This window comes from Penicillium macrosclerotiorum (genome assembly GCF_028827735.1).
Source record: "Penicillium macrosclerotiorum strain IBT 26536 chromosome Unknown utg000006l_segment0_segment0, whole genome shotgun sequence".
Classification (NCBI taxonomy): Eukaryota; Fungi; Ascomycota; class Eurotiomycetes; order Eurotiales; family Aspergillaceae; genus Penicillium; species Penicillium macrosclerotiorum.
Genome location: NW_026643085.1, coordinates 3,237,956 through 3,262,301, shown reverse-complemented (window position 1 = coordinate 3,262,301; position 24,346 = coordinate 3,237,956). Strand labels below are relative to the sequence as shown.

The 24,346-nt window shown below is 50.5% G+C and overlaps 7 protein-coding genes across 7 annotated transcripts; 6 read left to right on the top strand and 1 right to left on the bottom strand.

Moving 5' to 3' along the window:
- Positions 1–354: 354 nt before the first annotated feature.
- Positions 355–3,463, top strand: N7462_006447 (formin-binding protein HOF1; the record flags this gene model as incomplete). Its single annotated transcript, XM_057078165.1, has 7 exons — positions 355–397; positions 451–555; positions 615–901; positions 951–1,163; positions 1,216–1,314; positions 1,384–3,235; positions 3,294–3,463. The coding sequence occupies 7 exons, from the start codon at positions 355–357 to the stop codon at positions 3,461–3,463; spliced, it is 2,769 nt and encodes a 922-aa protein (XP_056933745.1).
- A 1,574-nt stretch (positions 3,464–5,037) lies between these two features.
- N7462_006446 (histidine phosphatase family protein) lies at positions 5,038–6,656 on the top strand (the record flags this gene model as incomplete). The annotated part of the gene is made up of 4 exons (XM_057078164.1): positions 5,038–5,818; positions 5,875–5,992; positions 6,057–6,161; positions 6,221–6,656. The coding sequence occupies 4 exons, from the start codon at positions 5,038–5,040 to the stop codon at positions 6,654–6,656; spliced, it is 1,440 nt and encodes a 479-aa protein (XP_056933744.1).
- A 1,248-nt stretch (positions 6,657–7,904) lies between these two features.
- N7462_006445 (fungal specific transcription factor domain-containing protein) lies at positions 7,905–9,134 on the top strand (the record flags this gene model as incomplete). The annotated part of the gene is made up of 1 exon (XM_057078163.1): positions 7,905–9,134. The coding sequence occupies one exon, from the start codon at positions 7,905–7,907 to the stop codon at positions 9,132–9,134; it is 1,230 nt and encodes a 409-aa protein (XP_056933743.1).
- A 483-nt stretch (positions 9,135–9,617) lies between these two features.
- N7462_006444 (alpha/beta hydrolase) lies at positions 9,618–10,900 on the top strand (the record flags this gene model as incomplete). The annotated part of the gene is made up of 5 exons (XM_057078162.1): positions 9,618–9,930; positions 10,003–10,110; positions 10,163–10,212; positions 10,272–10,401; positions 10,470–10,900. The coding sequence occupies 5 exons, from the start codon at positions 9,618–9,620 to the stop codon at positions 10,898–10,900; spliced, it is 1,032 nt and encodes a 343-aa protein (XP_056933742.1).
- A 396-nt stretch (positions 10,901–11,296) lies between these two features.
- N7462_006443 (RING finger protein) lies at positions 11,297–12,613 on the bottom strand (the record flags this gene model as incomplete). The annotated part of the gene is made up of 4 exons (XM_057078161.1): positions 11,297–11,474; positions 11,537–11,778; positions 11,848–12,175; positions 12,237–12,613. 4 exons carry the CDS (start codon positions 12,611–12,613, stop codon positions 11,297–11,299), a joined length of 1,125 nt encoding a protein of 374 aa, XP_056933741.1.
- Positions 12,614–13,915: 1,302 nt separating this feature from the next.
- On the top strand, positions 13,916–15,290 carry N7462_006442 (trafficking protein particle complex subunit 13; the record flags this gene model as incomplete). Its single annotated transcript, XM_057078160.1, has 5 exons — positions 13,916–13,982; positions 14,050–14,056; positions 14,132–14,296; positions 14,413–14,836; positions 14,997–15,290. The coding sequence occupies 5 exons, from the start codon at positions 13,916–13,918 to the stop codon at positions 15,288–15,290; spliced, it is 957 nt and encodes a 318-aa protein (XP_056933740.1).
- Positions 15,291–17,697: 2,407 nt separating this feature from the next.
- On the top strand, positions 17,698–22,855 carry N7462_006441 (dDENN domain protein; the record flags this gene model as incomplete). Its single annotated transcript, XM_057078159.1, has 6 exons — positions 17,698–17,850; positions 17,917–18,013; positions 18,296–18,349; positions 19,163–19,939; positions 20,074–22,647; positions 22,713–22,855. 6 exons carry the CDS (start codon positions 17,698–17,700, stop codon positions 22,853–22,855), a joined length of 3,798 nt encoding a protein of 1,265 aa, XP_056933739.1.
- Positions 22,856–24,346: the final 1,491 nt, after the last annotated feature.

Below are 24,346 nucleotides of genomic sequence, written 5' to 3'. Positions count from 1 at the left end.
ATCAGCATCCTTTCACAATCATTGAGTGGTTTGTCTGCTCGTGACGCGTCAGATGTAGTTCGAACAATAGTTGACTAGCGTAGCGGAGAACCGCGTTGGGGCGATTTACATAAGCGGGCATTGCGATCCACCACCAGATCAACCCCGTTGCCCCGAGTGACGCGCCCGTAAACACCTGCAAGCCGCATCCCTCTGGTCAGCACCTCCAAAGACTGCGCGACCACAGGGTCTCTTCTGTGTTTTTGTTTACACATATTGTGCTTTGTTCCGTATTTCTTTCTTCGATTGCTTTTTGTTCCATTTGTCTTCGAATTCTGTGAGCAAAGGCTGGCCGAGGCTCATCTACTGGACACAATGCCTGGGACGGTCGCCGAGGGACCGACGGTCTCTATGTCCTGTAAGACAATCAGGCCCTTGCTCAGCGCAACGCCCAGCTAACACAACTACCAGTCGCCAACAACTTCTGGGGCAAGGAAGATGCAGGTCTACAGCCGATGCTGGATCGTATGCACGGATCAAAGGTCACTAGTGATGAATTGAAGGCTTTCTACAGCGGTATGAGAAGATCGAGGTCGTCGGGCCATTTTCTGTTGCCCTCGCTAATGCCTTCAAAGTGAGAGCTTCTATCGAAGACGAATATGCGCGCAAACTCCAGGCACTCTGTCGCAAGTCCCTAGGATCAGTCGAAACCGGATCTCTGCGAACTTCCCTCGACGTGGTACGGGGAGAGACTGAAGCGATCGCCAAGGCACATGCTGCTATTGCGGGTCAGATGAAGATCGAGCTCGAAGAACCATTAACGGCATTTGCTAGTGGTCTTAAGGAGAGACGGAAAATCATTCAAAATGGCATCGAGCGCCTCCACAAGACAAAGATGCAGCAAACGCAAACTGCCAACAAGGTTTGTCGGATACCCCTTTTTGCGAGAGAGACTGATCTAATATAACCAGGCTCGAGACCGGTACGAACAGGACTGTTTACGAATCAAGGGATACCTTGCACAAGGACACATGGTGATGGGTCAGGAGGAACGGAAGAATAAGGCGAAGCTTGAAAAGACCCAGATCCAGCTTGCGTCTAATAGCCAAGAATACGAGGCTGCGATCAAAATCCTCGAGGATACGACCGGCCGGTGGAATAAAGAGTGGAAAGCTGCGTGTGATGTTTGTGATTATCCACATCGATATAATTACCCTGTTTTAACACGCATTACAGAAATTCCAAGATCTCGAAGAAGAACGTCTCGACTTCACGAAGAGCAGTCTGTGGACCTATGCGAATATTGCGTCGACTGTTTGTGTTAGCGACGATGCTGTATGGTTATCCGCTTCTCCGTCTCTCCGCCATATTCTCTGTTGCTGAAATCTAATGGTTTTCCCCTAGTCCTGTGAGAAGATCCGGCTCTCTCTTGAGAATTGCGAAGTGGAGAAGGACATTGTCTACTTTATTAAGGAGCGTGGAACTGGTCAAGAGATCCCAGATGCTCCTCGATTCATCAACTTCTGTAAAGAGGACGACGACGTCTCTGATATTGAAGACGGAGAAGGTTACTCTGTCGCCCAGTTCCAACGCACTATGAACCCTGCCTTCCGCACGTCTTCTCCACAGCCTTCGACTTTCGAGTCCCACCATGATCCTCAGTCTGACCTTGCAGCACAAATGGGTCATCCAGCACCGGCGCCAGCGCCAGCACCAGTGTCTGCTCCCGCTTCTGTTGCTGCCCCTGCTGCTGTTCCTGCTGCTATGCCTGCTCCCATAAACAATGCACAGCAACCAGCTCCCCTAGATTTACGCCGAGGCGGACAGCTTCCGCCAAATTATGACCCTGAGCAGCATGGGGAGATCAACTCAATCCCTCATAATGCTTACCCAACTGATGGTATGACAATGTTCTGTCGCACCGGACCACCATCAGAGCGAAGCTCCGCAGCTAGTGGCTACCGACCATCAAGCCGGGACTCTCAAAGTGAAGTTTCAAATCCAACTTCAATGTCTAGCGTGGAGTCCCCTATCATGACCAAGCCTCCACCGAAGCCAACCAATAGCGAGCCAATCCCGAGCTCCAGGGATGCCAGAGATGCCAGAGATGACAAGTCAGTTCAAAAGAAAAAGAGTGCATTCTTTAGCAACAGTCCTTTCCGGCGTAAGAGCCGTCATGATAAAGAGCGGCCAACCATCTCGGCTCAGCCTGTATCGCGAAGCCCTTGGAGCTCTCCTACCAAACAGGCCAGCCCGACCAAGGCTCCTCAAGCCCAGCCTGAACGCCACAGCCCTGAACCAGTCGACCCTCGTGCTAATTTCCAGCTTAATGTTGGCAATAATGTCTTCGACGTGGCTTCTCCAGACAAGAATACTCGAGCAGGAGCCCAGCAGAACAAGGGAGCTGAGGATGATATGGATCCTATTGCCCGAGCTCTTGCGGATCTCAAGACAACTGGCAAGCAGTCCAGTCTTCGCGTGTCGGCTGATAGATACCACGGTATTCAAACTCCGACTCCCTCGGCTCCTTCATCTGCCTATGGTGGAAGCTCTTCTGGTGCGCCTCCGGCATATAACGACCCTTCGGTAAAGCGACTCGACGCACCAGAACCGGCTTTTACATCAAAGCAAATGCAAAAGACCACACAACGCTACACTGGACAGACGCAGAGCATGCTCCGAGGTGGAAGTAATAACCCCAGCAGAGCCCCCGCGACTAAGACGGAGGCGCCTCGTTCTAGATCTCCAGCACCCCGGCGCAGCGCCAGTCCTCAGGTTGCGGCTCCCCGCGTTGCCTCGCCTCGAGTTGATACCCGTGCGGGCGCCCAGTACAACGGAGGTGGGAATAGCCCAGCCCCTAGCCCAACTGCCTACCAATCAAGCAGCGTGCGCAGTCGTTACAGCCAGTCGCCTACCCCACACCGGGCCCAAGACCCGCCGTACTCTCCAAATGACTACACTCGTCGGGCCTCCCCGGCTGCTAGCCACCGTGCGGTTTCACCTCAGCCTCAGTTCCGGCAACAAGTTCGTCCGTCCAGTGCTGGGGGCATGGAGCTGCAATTGTCTGGTCAGGTTGACATGTACGGTGGTGGTGGCCGTGATGGATACGGGTCCCCCCGTCGTAACGATAGCCGACCTATGTCGTACTATGGCGACAATCCTCCTCCTCCTGTTGGCCGTTCTCGCAGTCGTACTTTGGCTGTTGCTGAGCCTGGAAGGAAATTCAGTCGTGATGGACGTCCCATCTTGCACTTTGGTAAGTTCCATTGGCTTTGAATCTCTATTGCTGATAGTACGCTAACTTGTCCCAACAGCTCGCGCAATGTACAGTTACACTGCTGCCATTCCCGAAGAACTTGGCTTCTCGAAAGGCGATGTCCTAGCCGTTATCCGCCTTCAAGACGATGGATGGTGGGAAGCTGAAGTCACAAACGCACGCGGCCACCCTGGCCTGGTGCCAAGCAACTATCTGCAGATTATCTAGATGTCTGCAACTCTAACGAACCGCCATGACCACACCAACCACTCCTCGTGACGGAACAACCGCTTTTATTTGTCTTGCTTACGTTCTCACGTAGATACCATACCCTTCTCCGAACCACATTTGCACATTCACGATCCTTGTTTTGAACATTTCGATTCTCATCTATTCGGCGCTTTATTTGCGCATTGAATTACTCTTTTTAAACCGCCTTCGTTTCGCAATCTGGTCATTATCTTGATATTGAGCCTGAGATTTTTCTTTTTCTGGGAGCTTAGCGTGTTGCGTTTACTCGGTGATTGCTATTCCACTTTTCGTGTGCTCAATGGGAGATTGTTTCAGGAAAATTGCACGAGGAACAATCTCGGGCCATGTACATTGCTAGGAACTTTTATGGTCGATGGATTTCTCTTTTTTTGGTTTGGTTTTCTTTTCTAATCTACTCTTTTCCTTTTTATCCACTTTCTTTGGTGGCAGATTTCCATGCTCACTGCTGTATTTGGGGGATGCTGTTGAAGGTCTTTACTGTAGTTTTGAATCGAGATGCTATTGTATCATACCGTTTCTCCAGTCGGCCGATAGTATAAAATTTCTTCGGAAATACTCCTTCGATTGCTCGGGTGATTCGGCTCTCAAATGACCCGAGGTCAATTTCCTGCAGTTCGGGATTAGGCCCACTCCAAAAATCGAATTTGCGACTCCATCAGGCTGCTATTTTCCCAACTACCAACACAACCAAAGCCATGCACTGCAATGCTTTCTTGTTTAGTATATTAAAGTATTAGTCTTTGGTTAACTCGTATTCTTTTGTACCCTGGGTCAAAGCTTCCTGAATTGGCTTCAATCATGTCAAATCTATTTGCTACATCCCAACCAGGGGTCTCGTCGATATATTCCAAACAGAGTACACTTCTCCGAGCACATAAGCGAAATTGCATCGGCTCATTCGGCACGCACAACTATGCCAACCAAATCAATCGATAAATCTACCTCCTGCATCATTTCCAAAAAGCCACGAAGCCAAGCCGTGTGCTAAAAAGCTTGTACTCCGCCCCCAAGCCCCAGGATGCTGAGAACTGGACCCACACTCCCTCCGGTTCGCGCCTAGCGTATTTGATCACCGGCCACTGAGAGTGAGTGGAGGGCACACGCCTGGCTCTCGGACAGTCTCATTGGGAATCGGGGACAACCACGGAGTGGAACGAGGCGTTCCAAGAATGGTCCCGATGTACGGAGTATGGCAGGACGGAATTGCTTTGGTTGCGAGTTCAGCCCTACGAATCACTTATCTCGTAGCATGAGCACGTGGGCATGAATTGCCTTCCTTTCTGGTGATGTTGAGGTGTTTTTGTTTGTCTCATTGATTGTTTTAATCTGGTTTTGATCATCTGGGTCCCATTATGCGCGTGAATTTGTCCCCGAATGGTTAGACACTGTGTAAAGTTGATATTATAAAAGCTGGGATACAACCGCGCAAGTTTCTGTGGGAAACGAAACCAGAAAGACCAGAGACAAAGCCGTCTTTCCGAGCTTTGAATTAATCTATTCTTCTAATTTTGGGAGGTTTCGAGCTCATCATGCCTTCTTCTTGGGTGTCGGGCGTGTTTTGCGCTCTGAGCATCTTGGCCGGTGTGTCCGCCCTTTCATATGATGATTCGGTATCCAAGTCGTCCCTCGAGAAACAATTTTCTCAAGAGTTTCGAGATGGCTATAGTATTCTAAAGCACTATGGCGGTAATGGACCCTACTCAGAGCGTCGGTCATTTGGCATTTCTCGCGATCCGCCAGAGAGCTGTGCCGTTGATCAAGTAATTATGATCAAGCGCCACGGCGAGAGATATCCTTCACCAGCCCTCGGTGAAGGTATTGAAGCCTCTCTTGCTAAGCTTTCCAATGTGACGGAGCTCAAGGGGGATCTCACTTTTGTCAAAGATTGGAACTACTACGTCCCCAACAAGTGCTGGTATAATGCCGAGACTTTCAGCGGGCCTTACGCTGGCTTATTGGATGGTTACCAGCACGGTTCCGACTACCGTGATCGCTATGGCCACCTTCTGGATGAGGATATTGTCGTGCCCTTCTGGAGTAGTGGCTATGGCCGTGTTATCAATACTGCACGCAAGTTTGGCGAAGGCTTCTTCGGTTACAACTACTCGACAAATGCGGCTCTAAACATAATTTCAGAGTCGGAGACAATGGGTGCCAACAGTTTAACTCCTACTTGCGATACCGATGATGATTACACTACCTGTGACAATCTCACCAATGTTATGCCACAGTTTAAGGTTGCTGCAGCTCGTCTGAATACTCAGAACCCTGGTCTTGGGCTTGACGAGCTAGACATTTATTACCTGATGTGTAAGAGGAGCACGAGCAAAACTATACCTTCAGAACCGATGCTGACATTTTTCTAGCCATGGCTGCATTTGAGCTGAATGCTCGTGCCTTTTCGGATTGGATCAATGTCTTTACCCAGGACGAGTGGGTGAGCTTTGGCTATGTGCAGGACTTGGACTACTATTACTGCGCCGGGTATGTTTGTGACCGTGACGAATAGCTTTGCACTTGTATTCTAATCATTTCTTAATTTTCGCAGACCCGGCGACAAGAACATGGCTGCGGTTGGGGCTGTCTATGCCAATGCTAGTCTGACTCTTCTGAACGAAGGTCCCAAGAAAGCCCATCCTCTGTACTTCAACTTGTGAGTCCCTTTAAATCCGTGATTCAATTCAGTTCCGAAACTAACCTTCAATCTGGCAGTGCCCATGACACTAACATTACTCCCATTCTTGCCGCCTTGGGTATCCTTGTTCCTGATGAGGACTTGCCCCTTGACCGTATTCCTTTTGGCAACCCCTACTCAACCGGAGACATCGTGCCGCAGGGAGGCCATCTCACCATCGAGCGTCTTAGCTGCGATGCCACCGCTCTTTCAGACGCTGGAACTTACGTTCGCCTGGTCCTCAACGAGGCAGTCGTTCCATTCAAAAAATGCACCTCCGGACCCGGTTACTCTTGCTCACTGAAGGATTATACCTCAATCGTGTCAAAGAGCCTCCCCAGCTACACTTCCACCTGCAAGGTCCCTAAATCTTATCCTCAGTCACTTGACTTCTGGTGGAACTATAACACCACCACGAATCTGAACTACCGCACCAAGCCTGTTGGTTGCCAGGAAGGCGCGACCTTGGATTAAGCAAAATGATTAGTTAATTTGTGAAATATAGACTTGAGTTGTTGTTGAGAGTCGTAATCAATGTGCAGCTGACAATAAATTCCATGGTTTCTTTATACATATAGTGTGTCTATCTACTTTGCACTTGGCGCTGGACTAGGGCTTATCATACGCAGTTCCCGTTCTCTCAATGCATCACCGTTACTAGATAGCATTGATCTAACAATAGTATACATTAACAGCGAGATACCAAGTGATAAACTATCCCAAATGGCTATAAGATTTAGCCATAAGCGATGGTCGGCGCGGCAAAATCGCCACCTTATGGAATACTCATTCGGTAGAGGATGACACATTGCTATTGATTATTATATAGCTAAGCTGCTTGCAGAAATTTCATAAGTCACTTCCTTTTCTGAAGTAGCCGCGATGCTGCTCACGTGGCCGTTTCGGGATTTACGGGGCGAAGGTTCCCGCGCCTCGGCCCTTTTAATCTCGGATCCTGTGGAGAGGCACGGAAAATGCACCGCGAGAATGCTACTGAGGGGCAGTGCAAGCTCACACCGGACTCCGCAGGCATGCCAGACATGGTAAGTTTTCAAATAGATGATAGCAATCTGAAGTATTTCATCTGATATGATTTTCAAAGTCGCCGAAGGAAGACCAAGTGCAATGGCGTACGGCCTAGATGCGGCCACTGCTCGTCGCGGGATGTTCCATGCGAATGGCCTAAAGGGGCATTTGGTCCAACTTATCTTAACAGGCTAGAAAACTATATGAATTCTCAGGACTCAACTTTCAATCCAATTGGACTTGGATCCACCGAGGCTACCCAAGGTGACCTGCCAAGTCGCCGAGCACTTCAACGATGCTTGAAGTATTTCTTCCAGCAACACTTCAAAATCGACTTCTGCTCTTTCTTTTATAAGCCTCAGTTCGAAGAAGCCGCTTTACTTCAACCTTTTCTTACAACGGCTATTGTATCTTTATGCTCCCGATATCTTTCAGTCGAGGAAGCAAGAGCCGACTTTGGCAAAGATTCCCCACACGAAGTGTGTCTGTCCTATACTAGTTTAGCGAAGCGTTTTGCACGTGATAATTCAGACCACCCATCAGGTACCATAATCAACCTCTTTTTTGCTTCACATATTAACATTGCCAGTGTCGAATATTCAAGCCAATCTAGTTCTATCTCTTTCCGAGCTTCTGTCCGATAATGGGTCGAGTCATTGGATGTATGCGGGCACGGCAATCCGGATGGCACAAATCATGCGATTGAACAAGGAATACCATCAAAACCATTCGGAACAAGAGCGTGAAATTCGACGACGCACATTCTGGGCGTGCTTACAGCTTGACAGGATGCTTGCTTTCTACCTGGTCAAACCGCGCACCCTATCTTTGAGGAATATCAGTATCGCCCTCCCCGGTAATGATGTTTCTCTCGCATATGGCGAGAAATCCCGAGCAACAACACTAGAAAGTTTACAGACTTTCAGTGGAACTATTTCAGAAATTGGGCTCCAGCCATACTTGATCAAGAGTCTTTGTCTATGGAGTGACTTGGCAGATTTTCATGTCACCCAGGAGCGCATGGTCTCAACCCTCCTACCTACAAACCCCTCTAGTCGCTTTGCACAACTTTCTTCTTCCCTTCAGAGCTGGGAAAATATTTTACCACCACGTATACAATGGTCGGAAGAGAATTATAGAATACACCTTGACCTCGACAGCGGAGGTGTATACTTGGCCATCCATTGTCTACTGAAAAGTGCACGTTGTGTTTCCTATCAAGACTACCTGCCCCAAACAGACGGAAACTCGATCTCTTTGGACTATGTGGACCCTGCAGGATGGCCTCTTCTCCATAGAGAACCATCTCTAATATCAATCTGCCTGTCTCATGCTTTGCAAATGGGCGAGATGATTGCAACCCACCTAACCTCTGATCAAGATTTCAAGAACCAAGGACAATCCACCATGATAGCTCTTAGTATATTGTCTGCAGCTAGCCCTCTTTTATGGTTACAGTATTCGCAAGGCTCTCATGGGTTTGATAACGACAGAGACCGCGCTGGAGTCTACTTTGAGAATTATATAAAGCTCTTCAGATCCTGGCGAGAGGCATGGGCTGTCGCAGGTATCTGGCTGCGACAATTGGAGGAGATGCGCGCTCTATATCGATTTGCGTATCTAGGTGCCATAGAAGATGAGGACTCTACACCGTCACCGACAAACGAGCCGAGCATTGCCGTTGGGTATAACTCACAGTCTCCAGAATACCGCCCAAGCCCCGGTGATGGAACGCCGCAGGCCAATATTCCAAAATCTCTTTACGCGCTGCTTCGTCTCAACAGAGTCGCGACTCTAGACCTCCGTGCAGAATACCAGTCATCAGTCTGGCTGACATTAATGCAGGGTTGGCCACGAAGTGGTGATTCTGATGTCTGGGATGACTTTCCACGAAACGAGGTTTCTTATGCATCTGTGAACTGGTGATAATTCATTTATTGTAAATAGTAACATTGCTATAAGTTCTTGAAATTTTGAATTGTTGTAGGATAGGAAAATGCCTTCCATATATATTGATTGCATAAAATCCAGCTGTTATCTGGGCATCGGACAGTCGTATTCGTATATCGGCATTTCCGATCGACTATCCGACAAGTTGCCGACAGCTCCCTAGTCTCTACGAATAATCGCTTTTAAAGCCAGCCACAAGCCCCAGAGACTAGTTGATGATAATTAGTAATGTGTGAAACTAATCAAAGACTTTTCAGTATGCAAATTTCCATCCCCAAAATTAGACTAGTGCTCTCGGCAGACCACAGACATTGATCGGGAAAGCCTAGCGCCAATGTCATCCAGGTCGCTGACTTGGACTGACAAGTTGTCTATAAGAGCCCGAATTGTCTGCATTACCTGTAATACTCCGTAGAACATATCGAGTCTTCACCGGGTATACTCTACATTGGATTCGAAATGTCAACGTCCACGCTTCCCAGTCCCATTGACCCTCGCTTTCTATCTCGGTTGGATGATGACTTTATCGATTACTACAACAAGTATTTAGCCATTAAGCCAGCTACCCACAATATCACAATCAAGGATATCCGAGCCACGCCGCAAAAATTTGCATCCCCCTGGTATCGAGATTTTACCTACGAACCTTTCGTCAAAGACCTCCATATTGAGTCTGAAGATGGCCATGTATTTACAGCACGATGCTATCAGCCCGACCACAGGACGTCTCCGTTTGGCAAAGGACCGTATCCTGTCCACATCAATTTTCATGGTAAATTCCATTGATTTGAATCTCGTCCTATTGACAGCCTCACGATCGGCCACTAATCCTTTTTTTTTTCAGGAGGAGGCTTTGTATTAGGCGATTTGACCGGAGATGCAGAGCTTTGCATGCAAGTCCGAAACAAAGTCGGGATCATCGTGATAGACGTCGATTATAGACTGTCCCCTGGTATAGTTAGACACAATCTTTATTTCGTGTGCTTATAGCTAACATTGGATAGAGAATACCTTCGGAAAAGGACATGATGATGCTTGGGCGGCCATCCGTTGGGTATGTGTCTCGCCCCACCTCTGATTGCTTAAATTTATGAAAGCTTATGATCAATCTAGGTCCATGAGCATGGTGCAGAACTTAATGGTCAACCTGCTTCCATCTCCATTGGTGGCATCTCTGCGGGTGGGCATATTAGTGCTGTATGCCAACAGCTAGCTCGGGATGCTAGCATAAATCTTCAGTTAGGTGAGCATGATTTCATTGACTTCCTAACTTGGCTTCTCAATAGAATTAAGACCTAACAACCTATTCAGCTATCTTAGCTGTTCCCAGCACCGCGGGGAGTGATACAAAGACAGCATCTGATACACTCTATCCGTCGTACTTGGAAAACGAGTTTGCTCCATGTCTCAACCTGATGCGGTTGAAATTCTTCAAATCCTTGTACATGCCGAAGACCGATGCCGAACTTGCCGAAATTGAGGCCCGGCCAGTGTTTTTCCGAAGTCCAATCCAAGGAGACCTTCGTGGTGTTTGTAAAACATACATTGCCACTGCTGAATGTGATCCTCTACGGGATGAGGGCGAGGCATACGCGAGGTGCCTTCTTGAAGCAGGTGTGCAGGTCACTGTTCGCCGATACACCGGCGTGCCTCACCCATTCATGCATATGTTGCTCATAAAGAAAGCTCAATTGTACGTTGAGGATATTTGTGCTCAGCTTCGGATGGCTCATGGTGCCTAATCCCATTCAAATTTCATGGCAATTAGTCCTGCTTTATCTCCGTATCTAATTGCGAAGGGGGATGATTTGCTGGTTTGAAGTTGAATGAAGTACAATCTTGCCTGGGATCATGAATTGTAGTAACACACCTTATTGCATATTTAACGAACTATGTATACGGTTTTTATCAATCTTCGTGGAATGATAGTGAGCAATCAATGCCGTGTTTGAGACTCTTTCCATCTAAACGCCGTAAGTCAATACCATAATCACTTGCCCGAAGTGAAGAAAAGCGAGAATCGAGCCCCCCACCTTCCAACTTGCAACGTCTAGGATGCGCAAAGAATCAAGATAGCCGGGCAGTTGAGAAAGACGAGTAGACGGAATAGTCTGTTTGGCATACATACTGTCAATATACTAGAACGTTATCAAGTTGGAGAGGACAGGGTTAAAATACAAGGATGGAGCCGTACCGCGTTCACCAGACAAACCAAACTGCTCCGCCACATTGAAATACCCTTCCTCGTTCGGATTGCCAGACTTTCGAATAGAGGAGACGTCAATATTGGTTCTATCCTGCTCCCAGTCTGCGCGGCTGTAGTGAAATCAGTCACACTGAACCGAATGGAGAGCATCTAGCTGGCATTCTGAACCCACCAGTAAACACAGCGAACATTTCCCGAGGATCGCGAAGCAGCGGCCCATTTCTCGAAGCATTTCTTGTGGATGTTGTTACCGCACGAGGCCTTGCACCAGACAGTTTCATCGCCAGTGTTGAATTCCATGAAGCAAACAGGGCAATCTCCCTCCACCGGCTTGCGCGAGCCATCCTCGTTGGGTTGAGCAGAGGCGGCATGGAGTTGGCTTAACGGAGATCCCTCATACATGGTGCAAAGTTCCTATTTAGATGGCAACATTAGATTGATGCTAGTGACACCAGCCTTTCCAGTCCGATCAATGCCACTTACCGAGGACAGGAAAGCAAGTTGGTATTGGAGATGTCTAGGGGCCTTGAGAGCATGGAGAAGAACTTGGCATGCTATCAGTAAAAATAAATCATAATAATAAAGTAGCAAGGGCTTCTTCAGCTGATGCAGCAGGTTCATGATCTTGCCAGCGTAGGACTCACCATAGCAGATGTGTTTGCACTGGTTGCCTTTCGCACCATCAGGGCAGTCGCAAACGGGGTCCCTGTCGATTGTGACTTTATAGATGTTTCCGGTGGAACCAACGACATCGAAAACAAAATTCGGGGCCTCTTTGGTGCCGCCAACCTCTTGGCCCACGACGAACATTCTTCAGATACAGATCAGTTAGTTGGTAGAGGCTAGTTCTAACTCTCATTCGATGTGCGTACTTTGTCTTTTGGATTCGGCGAAGACGTTCTATGTAACTGATAGGGGGTGAGTTACGCCATCTGCGAGATCGCTTTTCCTTTTCGGGGACTGAAACAGGGATCCGAGACGTCTCGGCTTCCAGCTTCTTAGCGAAGTCAGCTGGGGCTGGTTTCCTCGCTGGTGGCTCGGCAAAGTCGGCGGTTTCTATAGTGGAGGCCAAAGTCTGAGAGCCCGTTACCTTTCGTTTTCTGGTTCGCCTTGGAGCAGCAGCCTGAAATGGGGACTCTGTTAAAGTCCGGGCCTGTTTAGCAAGCATTCGGCCACCTTGAGGGGAACAAGGGGGTTTCATCGCTGAGGTAGCAAGGTTTGGTGGGTCCTTTTTGCGACGGGGATTCATCGTGAACAGACTCAGAGCTTGAAATGTATAGAGAAAATGATGAAGATTTGGGTTCTACCAAATATGGTGATGGGGAAACGTCGAATGAGGGAAATGGTAGATTATGTGTCGGGAGTGTGGTGAGTTGGAAAAGTATGGCTGACGTCACAGATCCCCGTATCGCACAAGATACAGATCTACAGACAAATTGACTGAATAGAGTCAAGTTGGACAAGCTCGAACATGACGCCAAAGAAGGGGACTTTGAAGATTTCCCACATGGCAAGCAAAGAAGGAGCATCCCAGCGGGCTCGATGAAGTTCCCAATGTGGTATTCCGGGCTGCTTTGCTAAGCATTGCGGGGACTCGGAGCTGTCAACTGTTCCGTACAATAAACATGACAGATAACCCATGCAAGAAACTCTGGTAGTCAATCATTGAGATCCATCTTTCATCCCAAATTGAAGTGATGGTCGGGGCTTTTCAGATGGCACTATCCAGAATGTCTCCTTGATAGTACGATCATTAGCCTCAGTGGCGTTGACAGGAACGTGTCTCAATCCGAAGACCTTTCTCTGGATCATGTATTTACACAGGTATCCGAAAAGCTTCTTGATACAAGAACTATTGAGTCATAGGAATCAGAAGACCTCCCATGTGTATGAGTCCAACGCGAAAGGGCCTGATATATACTTCGACCTGGAACAACTGAGACTGAATGGGGGAGCTGCTGTTTGTCGGTGAGACTTAGTCAGTAGTTCCTAAATAGTCTGGCTTATCATATCACACTGTATAAATGCTTCAAATTTGCATGAATAAGGTCAAGGATGATCGAAATCCATTAAGTAACTCGCAAAACCACATACTTTAGAAAACGAAGAGATGCTTGACACAGTTCTCAAATAGCCACGAGGGGTTGAATTGCTTTCTATTTCAAACGCTTTCTTCAATTATTTCGATTGACCGGTCCACTGGCAAAAACATGGAATTCCTATTTTTAAAGGTTCATTTGGGCCCAGCTCAGATGCTCGACGCTTTACGCGGCTCCGCCTGTGGGACCTGATCCTCAGGCGACACCTCAAGTCCATCGGCGAGCGGAAGATGTAGTTTGCAGTGTTTGTCGTAGTTGGAGGAGCCGGAGCCTGCAGGCTGCGGGCCGCTTGGGCTACCTATCGTTATACCTATCGTTATCGGCTCATCCGCGCCACCACCCAAGCTCACAGATCGTCGACATGACCCGCTGAGGAAACTGCAATGCCCGTTGGGACTGCAGAATAGAAATCAAACTTTCCACCAATACCCTAACAAGCCATCTGCTGAGCCATGGCCCGCCCCCGAGCTGCGTCGGGTGCTGATGCCCCAAAGGAACCTCATGCGGTTTCATTGAAAGGTTCGCGAGTCTTCCGAGTGCTGCAAGGAGATATGCCGAAACAATGCTGACTATATGCTCGTTTTAGTGCTACGGTATATTTGCTTTGCCCGATAATCGCCCATCACCCCCTTCCCCAGATTGATCGCAAGCGCTCTGACGTCTGCTAGCCTCTCCCGACCATCGTTGTCTTCTCAATCCCCCCTCCCCGCAGCCAACACCAAAATCTCGCCCAAGGTCTCCTTGAGCTTCCCATCCGCCGATTCTGATACTCAATTCACTCTTACTCCGAACGTGTGTGCATTGCCCAACCGCTGTGAGATCCCCGAAGCCTGGTTCGCTAACAGGAAAGACTAGCTCACGCTTCCCCCCGCATTCGGATCCGTCTACGTCGGCGAAACCTTCGCCTGCACCCTCAGCGCAAACAATGAAATCTCTAAAGATGAAACAGGCCGCGTCGTGACCTCCATTCGCATCGTTGCCGAAATGCAAACTCCCTCGTCCGTCGCAGCCCTCGATCTCGACCCCCCACTGACGCCGCCCAATCCAACGGCCTACAAATCGACGAGTCTCTACAGAAGATCGTGCGCTATGACTTGAAGGAGGAAGGGAACCACATCCTTGCCGTCAGCGTCAGCTACACCGAGACCCGGATCGGCGAGCACGCGCAGGCCGCCAGCGGCCGGGTCCGGACCTTCCGCAAGCTTTATCAATTCGTCGCGCAGCCGTGTCTCAGCGTGCGCACGAAGGCGTCGGAGCTTCCGCCGTTGGAAGTTGATAATAAATCCCTGGGCCCGTATGGGAAAACCCGTTTGCTTCGCTTTGCCTTGGAAGCACAGCTGGAAAATGTGGGTGATGGAACAGTTGTTGTCAAGGTAAGCGCTCTTCGTTATGTTTTGCTTTGCTTTTTTTTTTGGCTCCGTGGCGGAGGCGTTGGTGTGCACGACCAATCGCAGCGCACCCGGCTCTTTTAAAGCCAGCCAGGCACGAAGTTGAAACTGGGGATTAACAAGATCTTCTTCTTTTCTCCTGCAGCAAACCCGATTAAATCCCAAGGCGCCCTTCAAGTCCCAGTCTCTCAATTGGGATACGAATGTGGAAGGCGAGTCCGCAGCAACACCGCCAACCCTGAACCCGCGCGATGTCTTACAACTTGCCTTCCTGGTCGAACAGGAAGAAGGCCAGCAAGAAGGGCTCGACGCTCTACAGAAGGATCTGCGACGTGATGGCCGGGCCACCTTAGGCCAGCTGTCGATCGAATGGCGCGGTGCCATGGGGGACAAGGGTTTCCTCACGACCGGCAATCTCATGAGCCGGAAACGCACTTGAAACGCGGTGTGACTGCAGCCGGGGCGCTGGGCGTCCGCTGCAGTGCATATAGCCGTTTTTATTTTGTTTTGCTTTTCGGCTGCAGAACCTACGGGGATGGAAGGGGATGTGTGGGCTCTGCCGTCGGGAGGAGGAGGACGCTTTGTATGACGATCACCCATATGGGAGTACATATAATTTACATGCTATGAATGAAGGACGAGGCTTGCATGCTTTCCTTTTGTTCCTGATTGAGCGAGGGTTGTGGATAGGCTAAGCTAGGCCAGTCTTCGTCGGTAGATGGCCGAGCCGCACCCGTGGCGTGTGGGCGGGGCGCCACCCAGCATGGAGAGTCGTCCGGCGGAGCCATGCAGCATGTAGGAGGTCTCGATGTGTTACACAGCTCAGTCGAATACAGGGGGGGGGATCTTCGAGCCCAGAACGTAATTTTCCAACAGTGAGGGCGTTTGAGATGCGTGCTCGAGGTTTGGGGGTCCAGAAATCCAGTACCGAGTAGAGGGCGGGCTTCTTTACCCGTATAGGGCAAAGACACGGGGGTACAGTGATCGGGTTTAGAGAAGGGGGAAAAATAAACCATCGGCTTGGGTATGTATACAGAAGTTCCCACTGGTAAGCGTCCAGTGATGGTTCGAGGCGGGTTTGTCTGGAACAGTCTAGACCCCGGGGCCCGCGTCCCCTGTCCCCTGATAAACGGGATCCAGTGCGCTGGGATGTTCAGCTGGGCCCGTCGGGGCTATGAAAAGAGCGTCTAGATGCGATCAGGCGATCACTGCCCAACCAACAAAGGTGCGGGCCAGGCATGACTAGCAAACTGGATCCGCTCGATCTAAACATCGACATAAATTAGTTCCCGGAAGGGGGGAGGGGAAGAAGAAAAAGAACGAAAATAACAAAAAGTCCCCCCGCTCAAAAGTACCGGACGGTGGGAATCTAGAACCGCCCACCGCTTCTTTCATGTATCACGATGTATGAGGTACGCATCGGCCTGGTTGGGATAATTTGCTGTGGCCTTGACCTGCGGCAAGTCAAAAAGAGTGGCCGGTGCATTGCCGGACATGCTACGCCTCTGTTTCGGCTGCAGATGCTTGGCTCTCAGGGAGGGGGGTGACGGTGGCGGGCTGAGGGACATCATGGAGGGGGGCCAATTGAGAGGCCGAAGACCGAGTCTCTGGTCTCTGGATATCCCGTCTGGTCCTGGTGGTCTCCCAGGGGGAAGGAAAGAAAGAAAGCATAGAATCAATTTGAGGGTTGTGGTGGATTAGGGTTTTCTACGCAACCTCGTGTGTTGCCTCTTACCACGAGGTTATGCATACAAGTATAGATCAGAACCGCGTATTAATTACTTCGGTAGCGGAACTAGCACATCAGGGTACATGAGGACAATATTTGACTCTCTTCTTCGTGGCAGGAAGAAAATCATCGATCCCACTATGGAATAGCGTCGAGAAATTCACACTTACATGGGTGGTCTCCACTGGTAGTCGCGTTGGGCATGGATCGGCTGCCCCGGAGGCACACAGGCCTCCACCATTGTGGGCTCCCCTGATTCAAGCTCTGACCAGGGTGTGTTTCTGGGAAGTTCGCGAGAGATTCACATGAAAAAAAAAAAAAATGAAACGCCCCCAGAAATGCAACAAGGGAAAAGATTATAGTCCGCTTTCTCATCATAAAAATACTGTGGCACTAATACCAATGGGGCTTCCTTCGCAATCATCGTTGAAGACATTTCGAGGTCGCGAGCGGATCAAAAGTAATGCTGGCACGATCGATATGCGAAACAGGTGTTCGGCAACCTCCGACAAGTTGCCTATCCAGTAGATCAACGCCCGAGCCCTGGAAAATGAGATTCTTGGTCTTTCCGAGGCCATTTGCCCGTGATTCGGTGAGCGTCGAGAAATATCAGTTAATGCCATTGTCCGCTGCCTAGGGTTGCAATTGATCAGCGACCCTAAGAGCGCCATGTTTCACGCAAAAGGCGAGAGAAACGAAGAGAGAGCGAAAGAGAGAAAGAGGGAAGAAAAATCCCCTCAACTATCTCTTGGGTAAGAATGGCTCCCTCCTCATCCATCGTGATACCCGAACAGATCTTGAGTATGCTGTGGGTCAGCAGCAGGAGTAAAGTAGATAGGTCTCGGTTCTCGGGCACCAGTGACGAACGTTTGGAAGGATTGGAACGGATTGCGAGTGGTTGGCGATTTGCTCGGCAGGTACCTAACTTTCTGCCCGCCGCCTTGACGATCCTAGCCAGATTATTCCATGGAACTTGAGCGGGCGGCCCTTGGGCCGGGCATCGTGGTTCTCCCGATTCATGAACGGCTTGTCCGGATACTCGGTGGATTGGGGTCAGATGTTATCGTGTGCCCACCTAGCATCTTGGTTGCGATACGCTCCACCGATCCGATTATCGATGGTGCAAATCGGCGGTGATTTTTCTGGTGCGCGGTGGGGAGGGGGGCATCGGGGAGCCTTTATGATCTCCCACTGGCCGAGATTGGGCTGCCCACACACTCCCAGCGTCATTGAGAGCGACCATGGAGCCCACGCTAGTGTCCAATCTCATGTGAGTATCATGTAAGTAGCGGATGCGCTCGCTCTGTATGTGCAGGGTCCAGGATCCCATAGCTAGGTGAGACGGACCCGGGACGGGGCATGCCTGCAGGTCGCTACCATGTCAGACCCAACAAGGGGGAGGGGGGGCGCCTCGGGGCCGGTTTGCATGGCCGGTGCGTTTGTGGACGATCACCCTCCACATTAGGCAATTTAACGCCAAATGGTGTTCCTGAAGGGATTTGGCCTCCTGTGAGATTAGAAATGGGGCGGATTGTTGGTTTGAGAGATTGGGCGGGTTGGGAGAGGTTGGGAGGTGAGGATCGGAGGTCTATATTCTGTGGTTCATGCAGGACGGGCTTCTCCAACCAACTCAGGATCAGCGGTTTAGCAGTCGGCGTTTACAAGGGACCAAGTCCTAGCAATACATTTTCAATGCAATTTTCAATTCTTCATAGTGGGGAACGCGCTCCGGGTGCAGAGAGGCGTTAAAGGAACTGGCCTGTGCTTGGGTACGTCAGCAGCCACTCCGAATGGCTTGACAAGAACGCTTCTCGGGCACCACATATTTCCTCGGTGTTCCAGGCCCATCGGTGCGTTGAAGAGAGATTTGATAGTGCAATGCTGCTCGGCCAACAGATCACTATATTCTTGACTCTCTCATTTGTTGGAGAGAATTCAGCGAGGTGACCAAGTTGACCCGTGAACAATACCCGCCTAGTAACCGCATTACCAGCGAGGCCTACGCAACCACCCGCGCCCCCTGTCGAACCCCCAATAAAAATCGCAAAAATAGTAGAAGAAGGGCAGAAAAATTTGAATTTCTTCAACAAGAAGAGCAACTGTTTAGAATAGTAGGCAATCTGTCCTATGCTGGTTTTGTCCCATGCAAAGAGTCCCAAGCGTCTCGCTTGTGCAGTGCAAAACGACTCCTACAACACCCTCCAGCACCGACAACACCACTTAACACCAACCGCGCATGAAATGCATCAAGCACATATATTATAGACTGTTCGTGTAATTGGAACCTCGTTCATCCAGTCCAGTCCATCCACGTCCATGTGGTTTCTCTGTGAAGCGGGAAACACTCGAGGGGACCACAGACCACGGGGACCACTGAAAGGAACGACATCCAGCCCACCCCAAAATTGATCGTCACCCCGAAACCCCTCGCCCCTCTCTCTCTTTCTTCCTTTCCCCTATCTCTCCTCCCTCTTTCCTCCCCTTTCCCCCTCCTCAATTCACCTCAGGTGCTCTTGCTCTTGTTCGCCTCTCATTGTCGCATGCTTCCGCGAGCCCATCGTTTTTCCCCGCGCGTTCTCTAGCTCCCGCGGCTCCTGCTGCCACCGTCGCTGCCCCCTCCCCCCTGATTGGATGCGATCGGAGTTCCTGCAATCCATGCGGTGACCACAGCGACCAAGACATTGACCAGATTGGGCGGTTTGATTCGCGACGCTTCCACCATGCCCTCCTCCAGCACCACCCCGGAAGGCGCCCCCTGGCAGACTACTTTTGGATTGCGGGCGTGGATGGATCGGAGATTCTGGATACCTTCAAGCGCTTGGGTGAAGATTACCGAATAAATGGGGCTGCCTCCCCAGGTCCAGCTCTCACGGATGCCATTCAGGAAGATGCCGATGCCGAGGAGGAATTTCTGCCGGAGGGGACGTCCCGGCCCAGCTCAACCTTGTTCACCGGCGTGGGCAAACGTCGGAGCTCGGCCCAACGGCTCTCAACCTTGTCCAGAACTGATTCTGATCAGGCAAATGGAACCAGCAGCAATCGGAGTAGTGTGACCGTCAAGGGCGCCTCGTCCCCGCTCCGGGGCTCCTCGTTGTTTTCCGACGACTTCGATTTCGACCAAGCGCTGATGAAATTCACCTCCGAGCGAGATACATTCCTGACCGACTTGAGCTTGAGCGCCGGTGCCATTACGCCGAACACGCGCCCACGATCCCGCATGCGCACCCAGAAGATCGTATCGGAGGACTCGCCATCCCAGGGCTCCGGGCTGCTGAGATCCGGCATTGGCAGTGTTCGCCGACACATGTCGTTCCGAGATATGAATAGTATGAAACGGCAACCGTCGATTGCGCGACAAGGTGAGTCGATCCGTTCGAGTCAATCTCTCGTTTTTCGAGGGGACAGTCTTCCCCAGACGCCGATTGGAATGGACATATAAACATGTACCAGGATATGGATCTCCTGCTAACCGCGAATTCTCGTTGATCTCCAGCTTCCGTACGCACCTCTCGACGATTGAGCAACTACAATTCCGTCATCCCGGTCCCGCAGCCTCTTGAAATCTCCCCTTCAATGCACCCATTGAAGCGGCGGTTCGAACCAGTATTGCTGGATCGATACCCCACACGAGGTATGACGGATGAGTTGAAGCAGCGCGGTAACTTTCCGGATTATGTTCCCATGTTCGCCTTCCCGAATGACATCAATATTGTTTCCTCGGACCAACGGCCACGGTCAACATGGCACGGGTTTGCCATGACCACGGACAATGGCTCGAAATTGCACGCCATCTGCGTTATTATCTGGATTCCCCTGAACCCGCGCGCAGCGGAGGAGCTGGAGAAGCGATGCGACGAATGGCGGAAAGAAAACATGACAGACGAGGAGCGTGAGCTAGCGGCCAGCCTGGGTGAGAGACTGGCATCTGAGCGAGCCAAGTTATCCCGTCTGCTTGCCCAGCTCCCCAACGTTCCTTCGGGCTCTGAATCTCGCGAACAGCTCGAAGATGAGATCAGTGCGGTCGAGGAGAAAATTGGACTCATGACTGATCTACTGCGTCCGGTGAGACACGGTGCAGCTTCGAAAATCGAAGGACTGACCGACGGTGACACTGGGTTCTGGATTCCGCGTGCATATGGTATCCTGGGCCGGGAGGCCAACATGACGAGTTTCTGGAAGGAATGGCTCAAGGCAATTGTCATCCCTATGACCGAAGGTGGCATCCAACGTGTGCCCCCGAGCTCCACTCGGATGGGTGTCTGGCAGCCCCTAGAGCGTTATGTTATGAATCTTTGCACGGAAGCGTTTTGCCCTGTCTCTTCAAAGACTCAGGTGGAACTCGCGATCCGAGAGTTGCGACTGTTTGCGCGACAAGAGGCGTCCAATGAACTTCCTGGCTCTCGTAACACGGATCTTTATGCATTGTTTAGGACTTTGTCCGTTCAAAACATTATTATCCTGTTTGAGTATGCACTGACCGAGTCTCGAATCATCTTTCTGTCATCTCACACCTCCATGCTCTACCTTGCCACCAGAGCGCTGGTGGATTTGCTGTTCCCCATCCAATGGGCGGGTGTTTTAATTCCTGTCCTGCCAGCGCGTCTAGTCCAGGCCATCGAAGCCCCCTGCCCTTATATCGTGGGTATTGAGCGTCGCTATGAGAAAGTTGAATTGCCAAGCGATGACTTTGTTCTCGTGGATTTGGATTCCGACATGATTGAAAGCACAGTTCGACCAACCCCCCTACCACGGCACCAGCGCCGCAAGCTGTTGTCGCTTTTGCAATTGGCTGCTCCTCATCACAGTCGTTGTGGTGTAACAACAGGCCCCCCAGCATATGCGATTGAGACGTACCCTTGGGACACATTTTTGACTGAAAGCAGCGCCACATATACCTCCAAGGCGCCATCCACGAACCTTGCCAAGTATGTCGGGCTGAATTCCAGTGCATTCGGCACCACGGCTGTGGTTCCAGGCTCTTATCACCCTCCAATCTTCAATGCATTCCTCCATGCCCGTCACGAGCAGGCTTCTTCGCGCGGTTACTCTTCTTCAAAGAGCTATGATCGTCCAGGCACAGCCTCAACCTCCAGAGTTGCTGCTTCACCGCCATCCCCACGAGAGAGCTCCCCGACTTCAGGTCACTTTCCCCCCCCTCCTCCTACTCCTTCTTCACGGAATGACTCCGGAATGGCGCTGCAGGCATCGCTGCGCGAGAAGCGTTCCGGTCACTTTGATGCCGCATCCCGCAGAAGCTCATCCTTTGGTATGACCCGGCGACCTAGCGCGCCATTCCTTGGTCATACTTCTAACTTATCTGTCACTACGCTCAACACGGATTATGGTCCAGGCTCAACGTATGCTCCATCGGTGTATGCCCAGTCGACTATCGCTGCCTCAACGATTGTTCCACAGGCTACTGCACAGCCAGTAAACAATGCTGAAGGCACTTGTTGGGTTGAGGGTCACTATTTCCAAACTCAGTCATGGGATGATAAGTTGACGTGCGCCATCTGTGATGACCGCGCAGAGGAAGGCATGTTCAAGTGCTCGCAGTGCAAGTTGACCGTCCACAACCGGTGTGCGTCTCAGGTCTGCCTGGTTTGTGATGCAGCTTTCCACCCTGATCAAATCCGCGCTGCCTTCGTGAGGTGCTTCGCCAGCTTGTTCTATACATATAAGAAGTACCTTGTGCCAGCAAGCGGTGAAAAGAAGAAGGCTGGTATGTATTATACCTTCAATATGGAGGCGTTTTTGAAGAGCCTTCCGCATGAGCATGCGGAATACATTGCTGTTCTGCAACAGACACAAGGGTTCAATGAGTTCATCAGCGAGCGGGAGAGGACTAGTCCCAAGGCCAAGGACTCGAAGATGGCGCTCTTTGACGAAATCGTGCTTTCGAAGCGTAATCGTGGGCGCAGTTCTATTTTCTCGGGCCGATCAACCACCGATTTCTTGTCGGACACCTCCAACCATCTATGGCGGACAGCGAGTGCCACATTCTTTGCTCCCAGCAGCCGCAGCCAACCGAATCTCTCCGGTGATTACAGTCGAGTTGTTCAACGAGGTGAGCATCGTCTGCCCTTTTTTTCATGTGTCTTTCTTCAACTAACACACCCTCTCTCACCACAGCGCCAGCAAAACTCGATACCAGTCTCATGAAAGAGCCCCGCATGATCCATGGAGCTCCTCGGGTGTCCAAGACGGCAAATAATGCCCGGAGAAAGCCACTTCCCAAGCTTATGAATGGGTTGGCGATATCCCCGCCCAGTTAATTGGTGTGAATACTTCAAAGATCGTCCGATTATTCTTCCATGGCACTTTGCCTGGCCGTGTGGGCCCGCCGCCCGCCTTCTTGCATCTGCATCGCCGTCTCACGTTCGACGTGACTCTCCGTTGACCTGCTTTCTGAAACCAGCATCCCAGCTCTAGCTCGGTCTCGGCTTTTCTTGGGGGTAACAGTCTCGCCCGCATTTGTCCAACTGATTGGCAATGTATAGAGGGATGCCGGTCGTCTCCACTTACGGTTGGGCTGTTACGCAAACCAGGAAACACGGGCCACTGATCGGGCTGAGCTTTCTGTTCTACACCTTCTTGATCGTTACCAAGACTGCTTTTCTATCAGTCTTCTTCTTCCCCCCTATGATGTGATGTCTTACCTCCCGCAGGTTATCTGCAGATGGGAGGCCTCGTCTTACAGATGCCCTCTGGGATAGACCCTCGGGCTCTGTTCAGCGGTAGGCATGGCCCAGGACACTGCCATCGCATATCTTTTTTCCTTTTCCAATCCTTCGTCCCCCGTCGCGTATGTCACGTGGGCGTGGATCTCTTCCAGACGTGCTCCTAGAACGCTTCCTGGATGGATCCACGTCGATGCGGGCGGTCTATCATTGGAAAGTCTTCCTCGTACATAGGATTACTCCGGCTTGATGCCTAGTGGAGTGAACAAGCCCCCCAAAAGCGCAAATCTGGCGCGAGATGTGTTGTTGTGTTTTCCTATTCCATCTTACCTGATACATTGTCTTGATTTATTGTCCCTCTAGTCAGATTTATCTTGCGACTGCTCTTATTCCCCCGTGCTTCCTGTCTTGATTCCAATACCCCCCTTTACTCGGCTGGTATTTTTCTCTCGTTTCATTCTCTCTCTTGCTTTCAAGTACAGTTCGTGGGTTGCTATCCGCCAATTTTCGTGAGGTATGCCTTTGCAATATGAGCGATCTGAAGACATCTCAATGGCAGATTGGTTGAGATTTCAAGCTGTATTCCATTTTCTCTTTCTCTCCCTTGATTATTTCTTTTACGTATGAAAGAAAGCACGAAGTCTTGAGGTGCGGATATCCCTGATGAAGTATTTGACCTGTAAATATGGAGCCTAATACACGCTTCCTCTGTGTCTACTCGTTACTCATCCACTAGGGGAAGTCAACCCTTTGAGAATCGAATTGATAAAGGTGTGTGTACATGGAGACCTTCATGCGAGACTGATATGGAAAACCACCACCGTAATTGGTCCCTTCACCTTCTCCCCGGGCCTATCAGTAATCATATAATTGCATCAGCTCTGTTACCCCAGGCTCCAATTTGGCTGTCCCCATCCAGCCAATTCGACGGCAGTAGACGGCAGTAGACGGCCGAAACCTGCTGAACCTCCGGCTCCCGCTGCATATCTAGCCCTGTGGATAGTCCCGGACCTGGTCATTGGCTCTTCTTAGCCGTGTTTCTTGTGTAGCCAGAGATTTTCCCCGTATCAGATCATGGAGATGGCA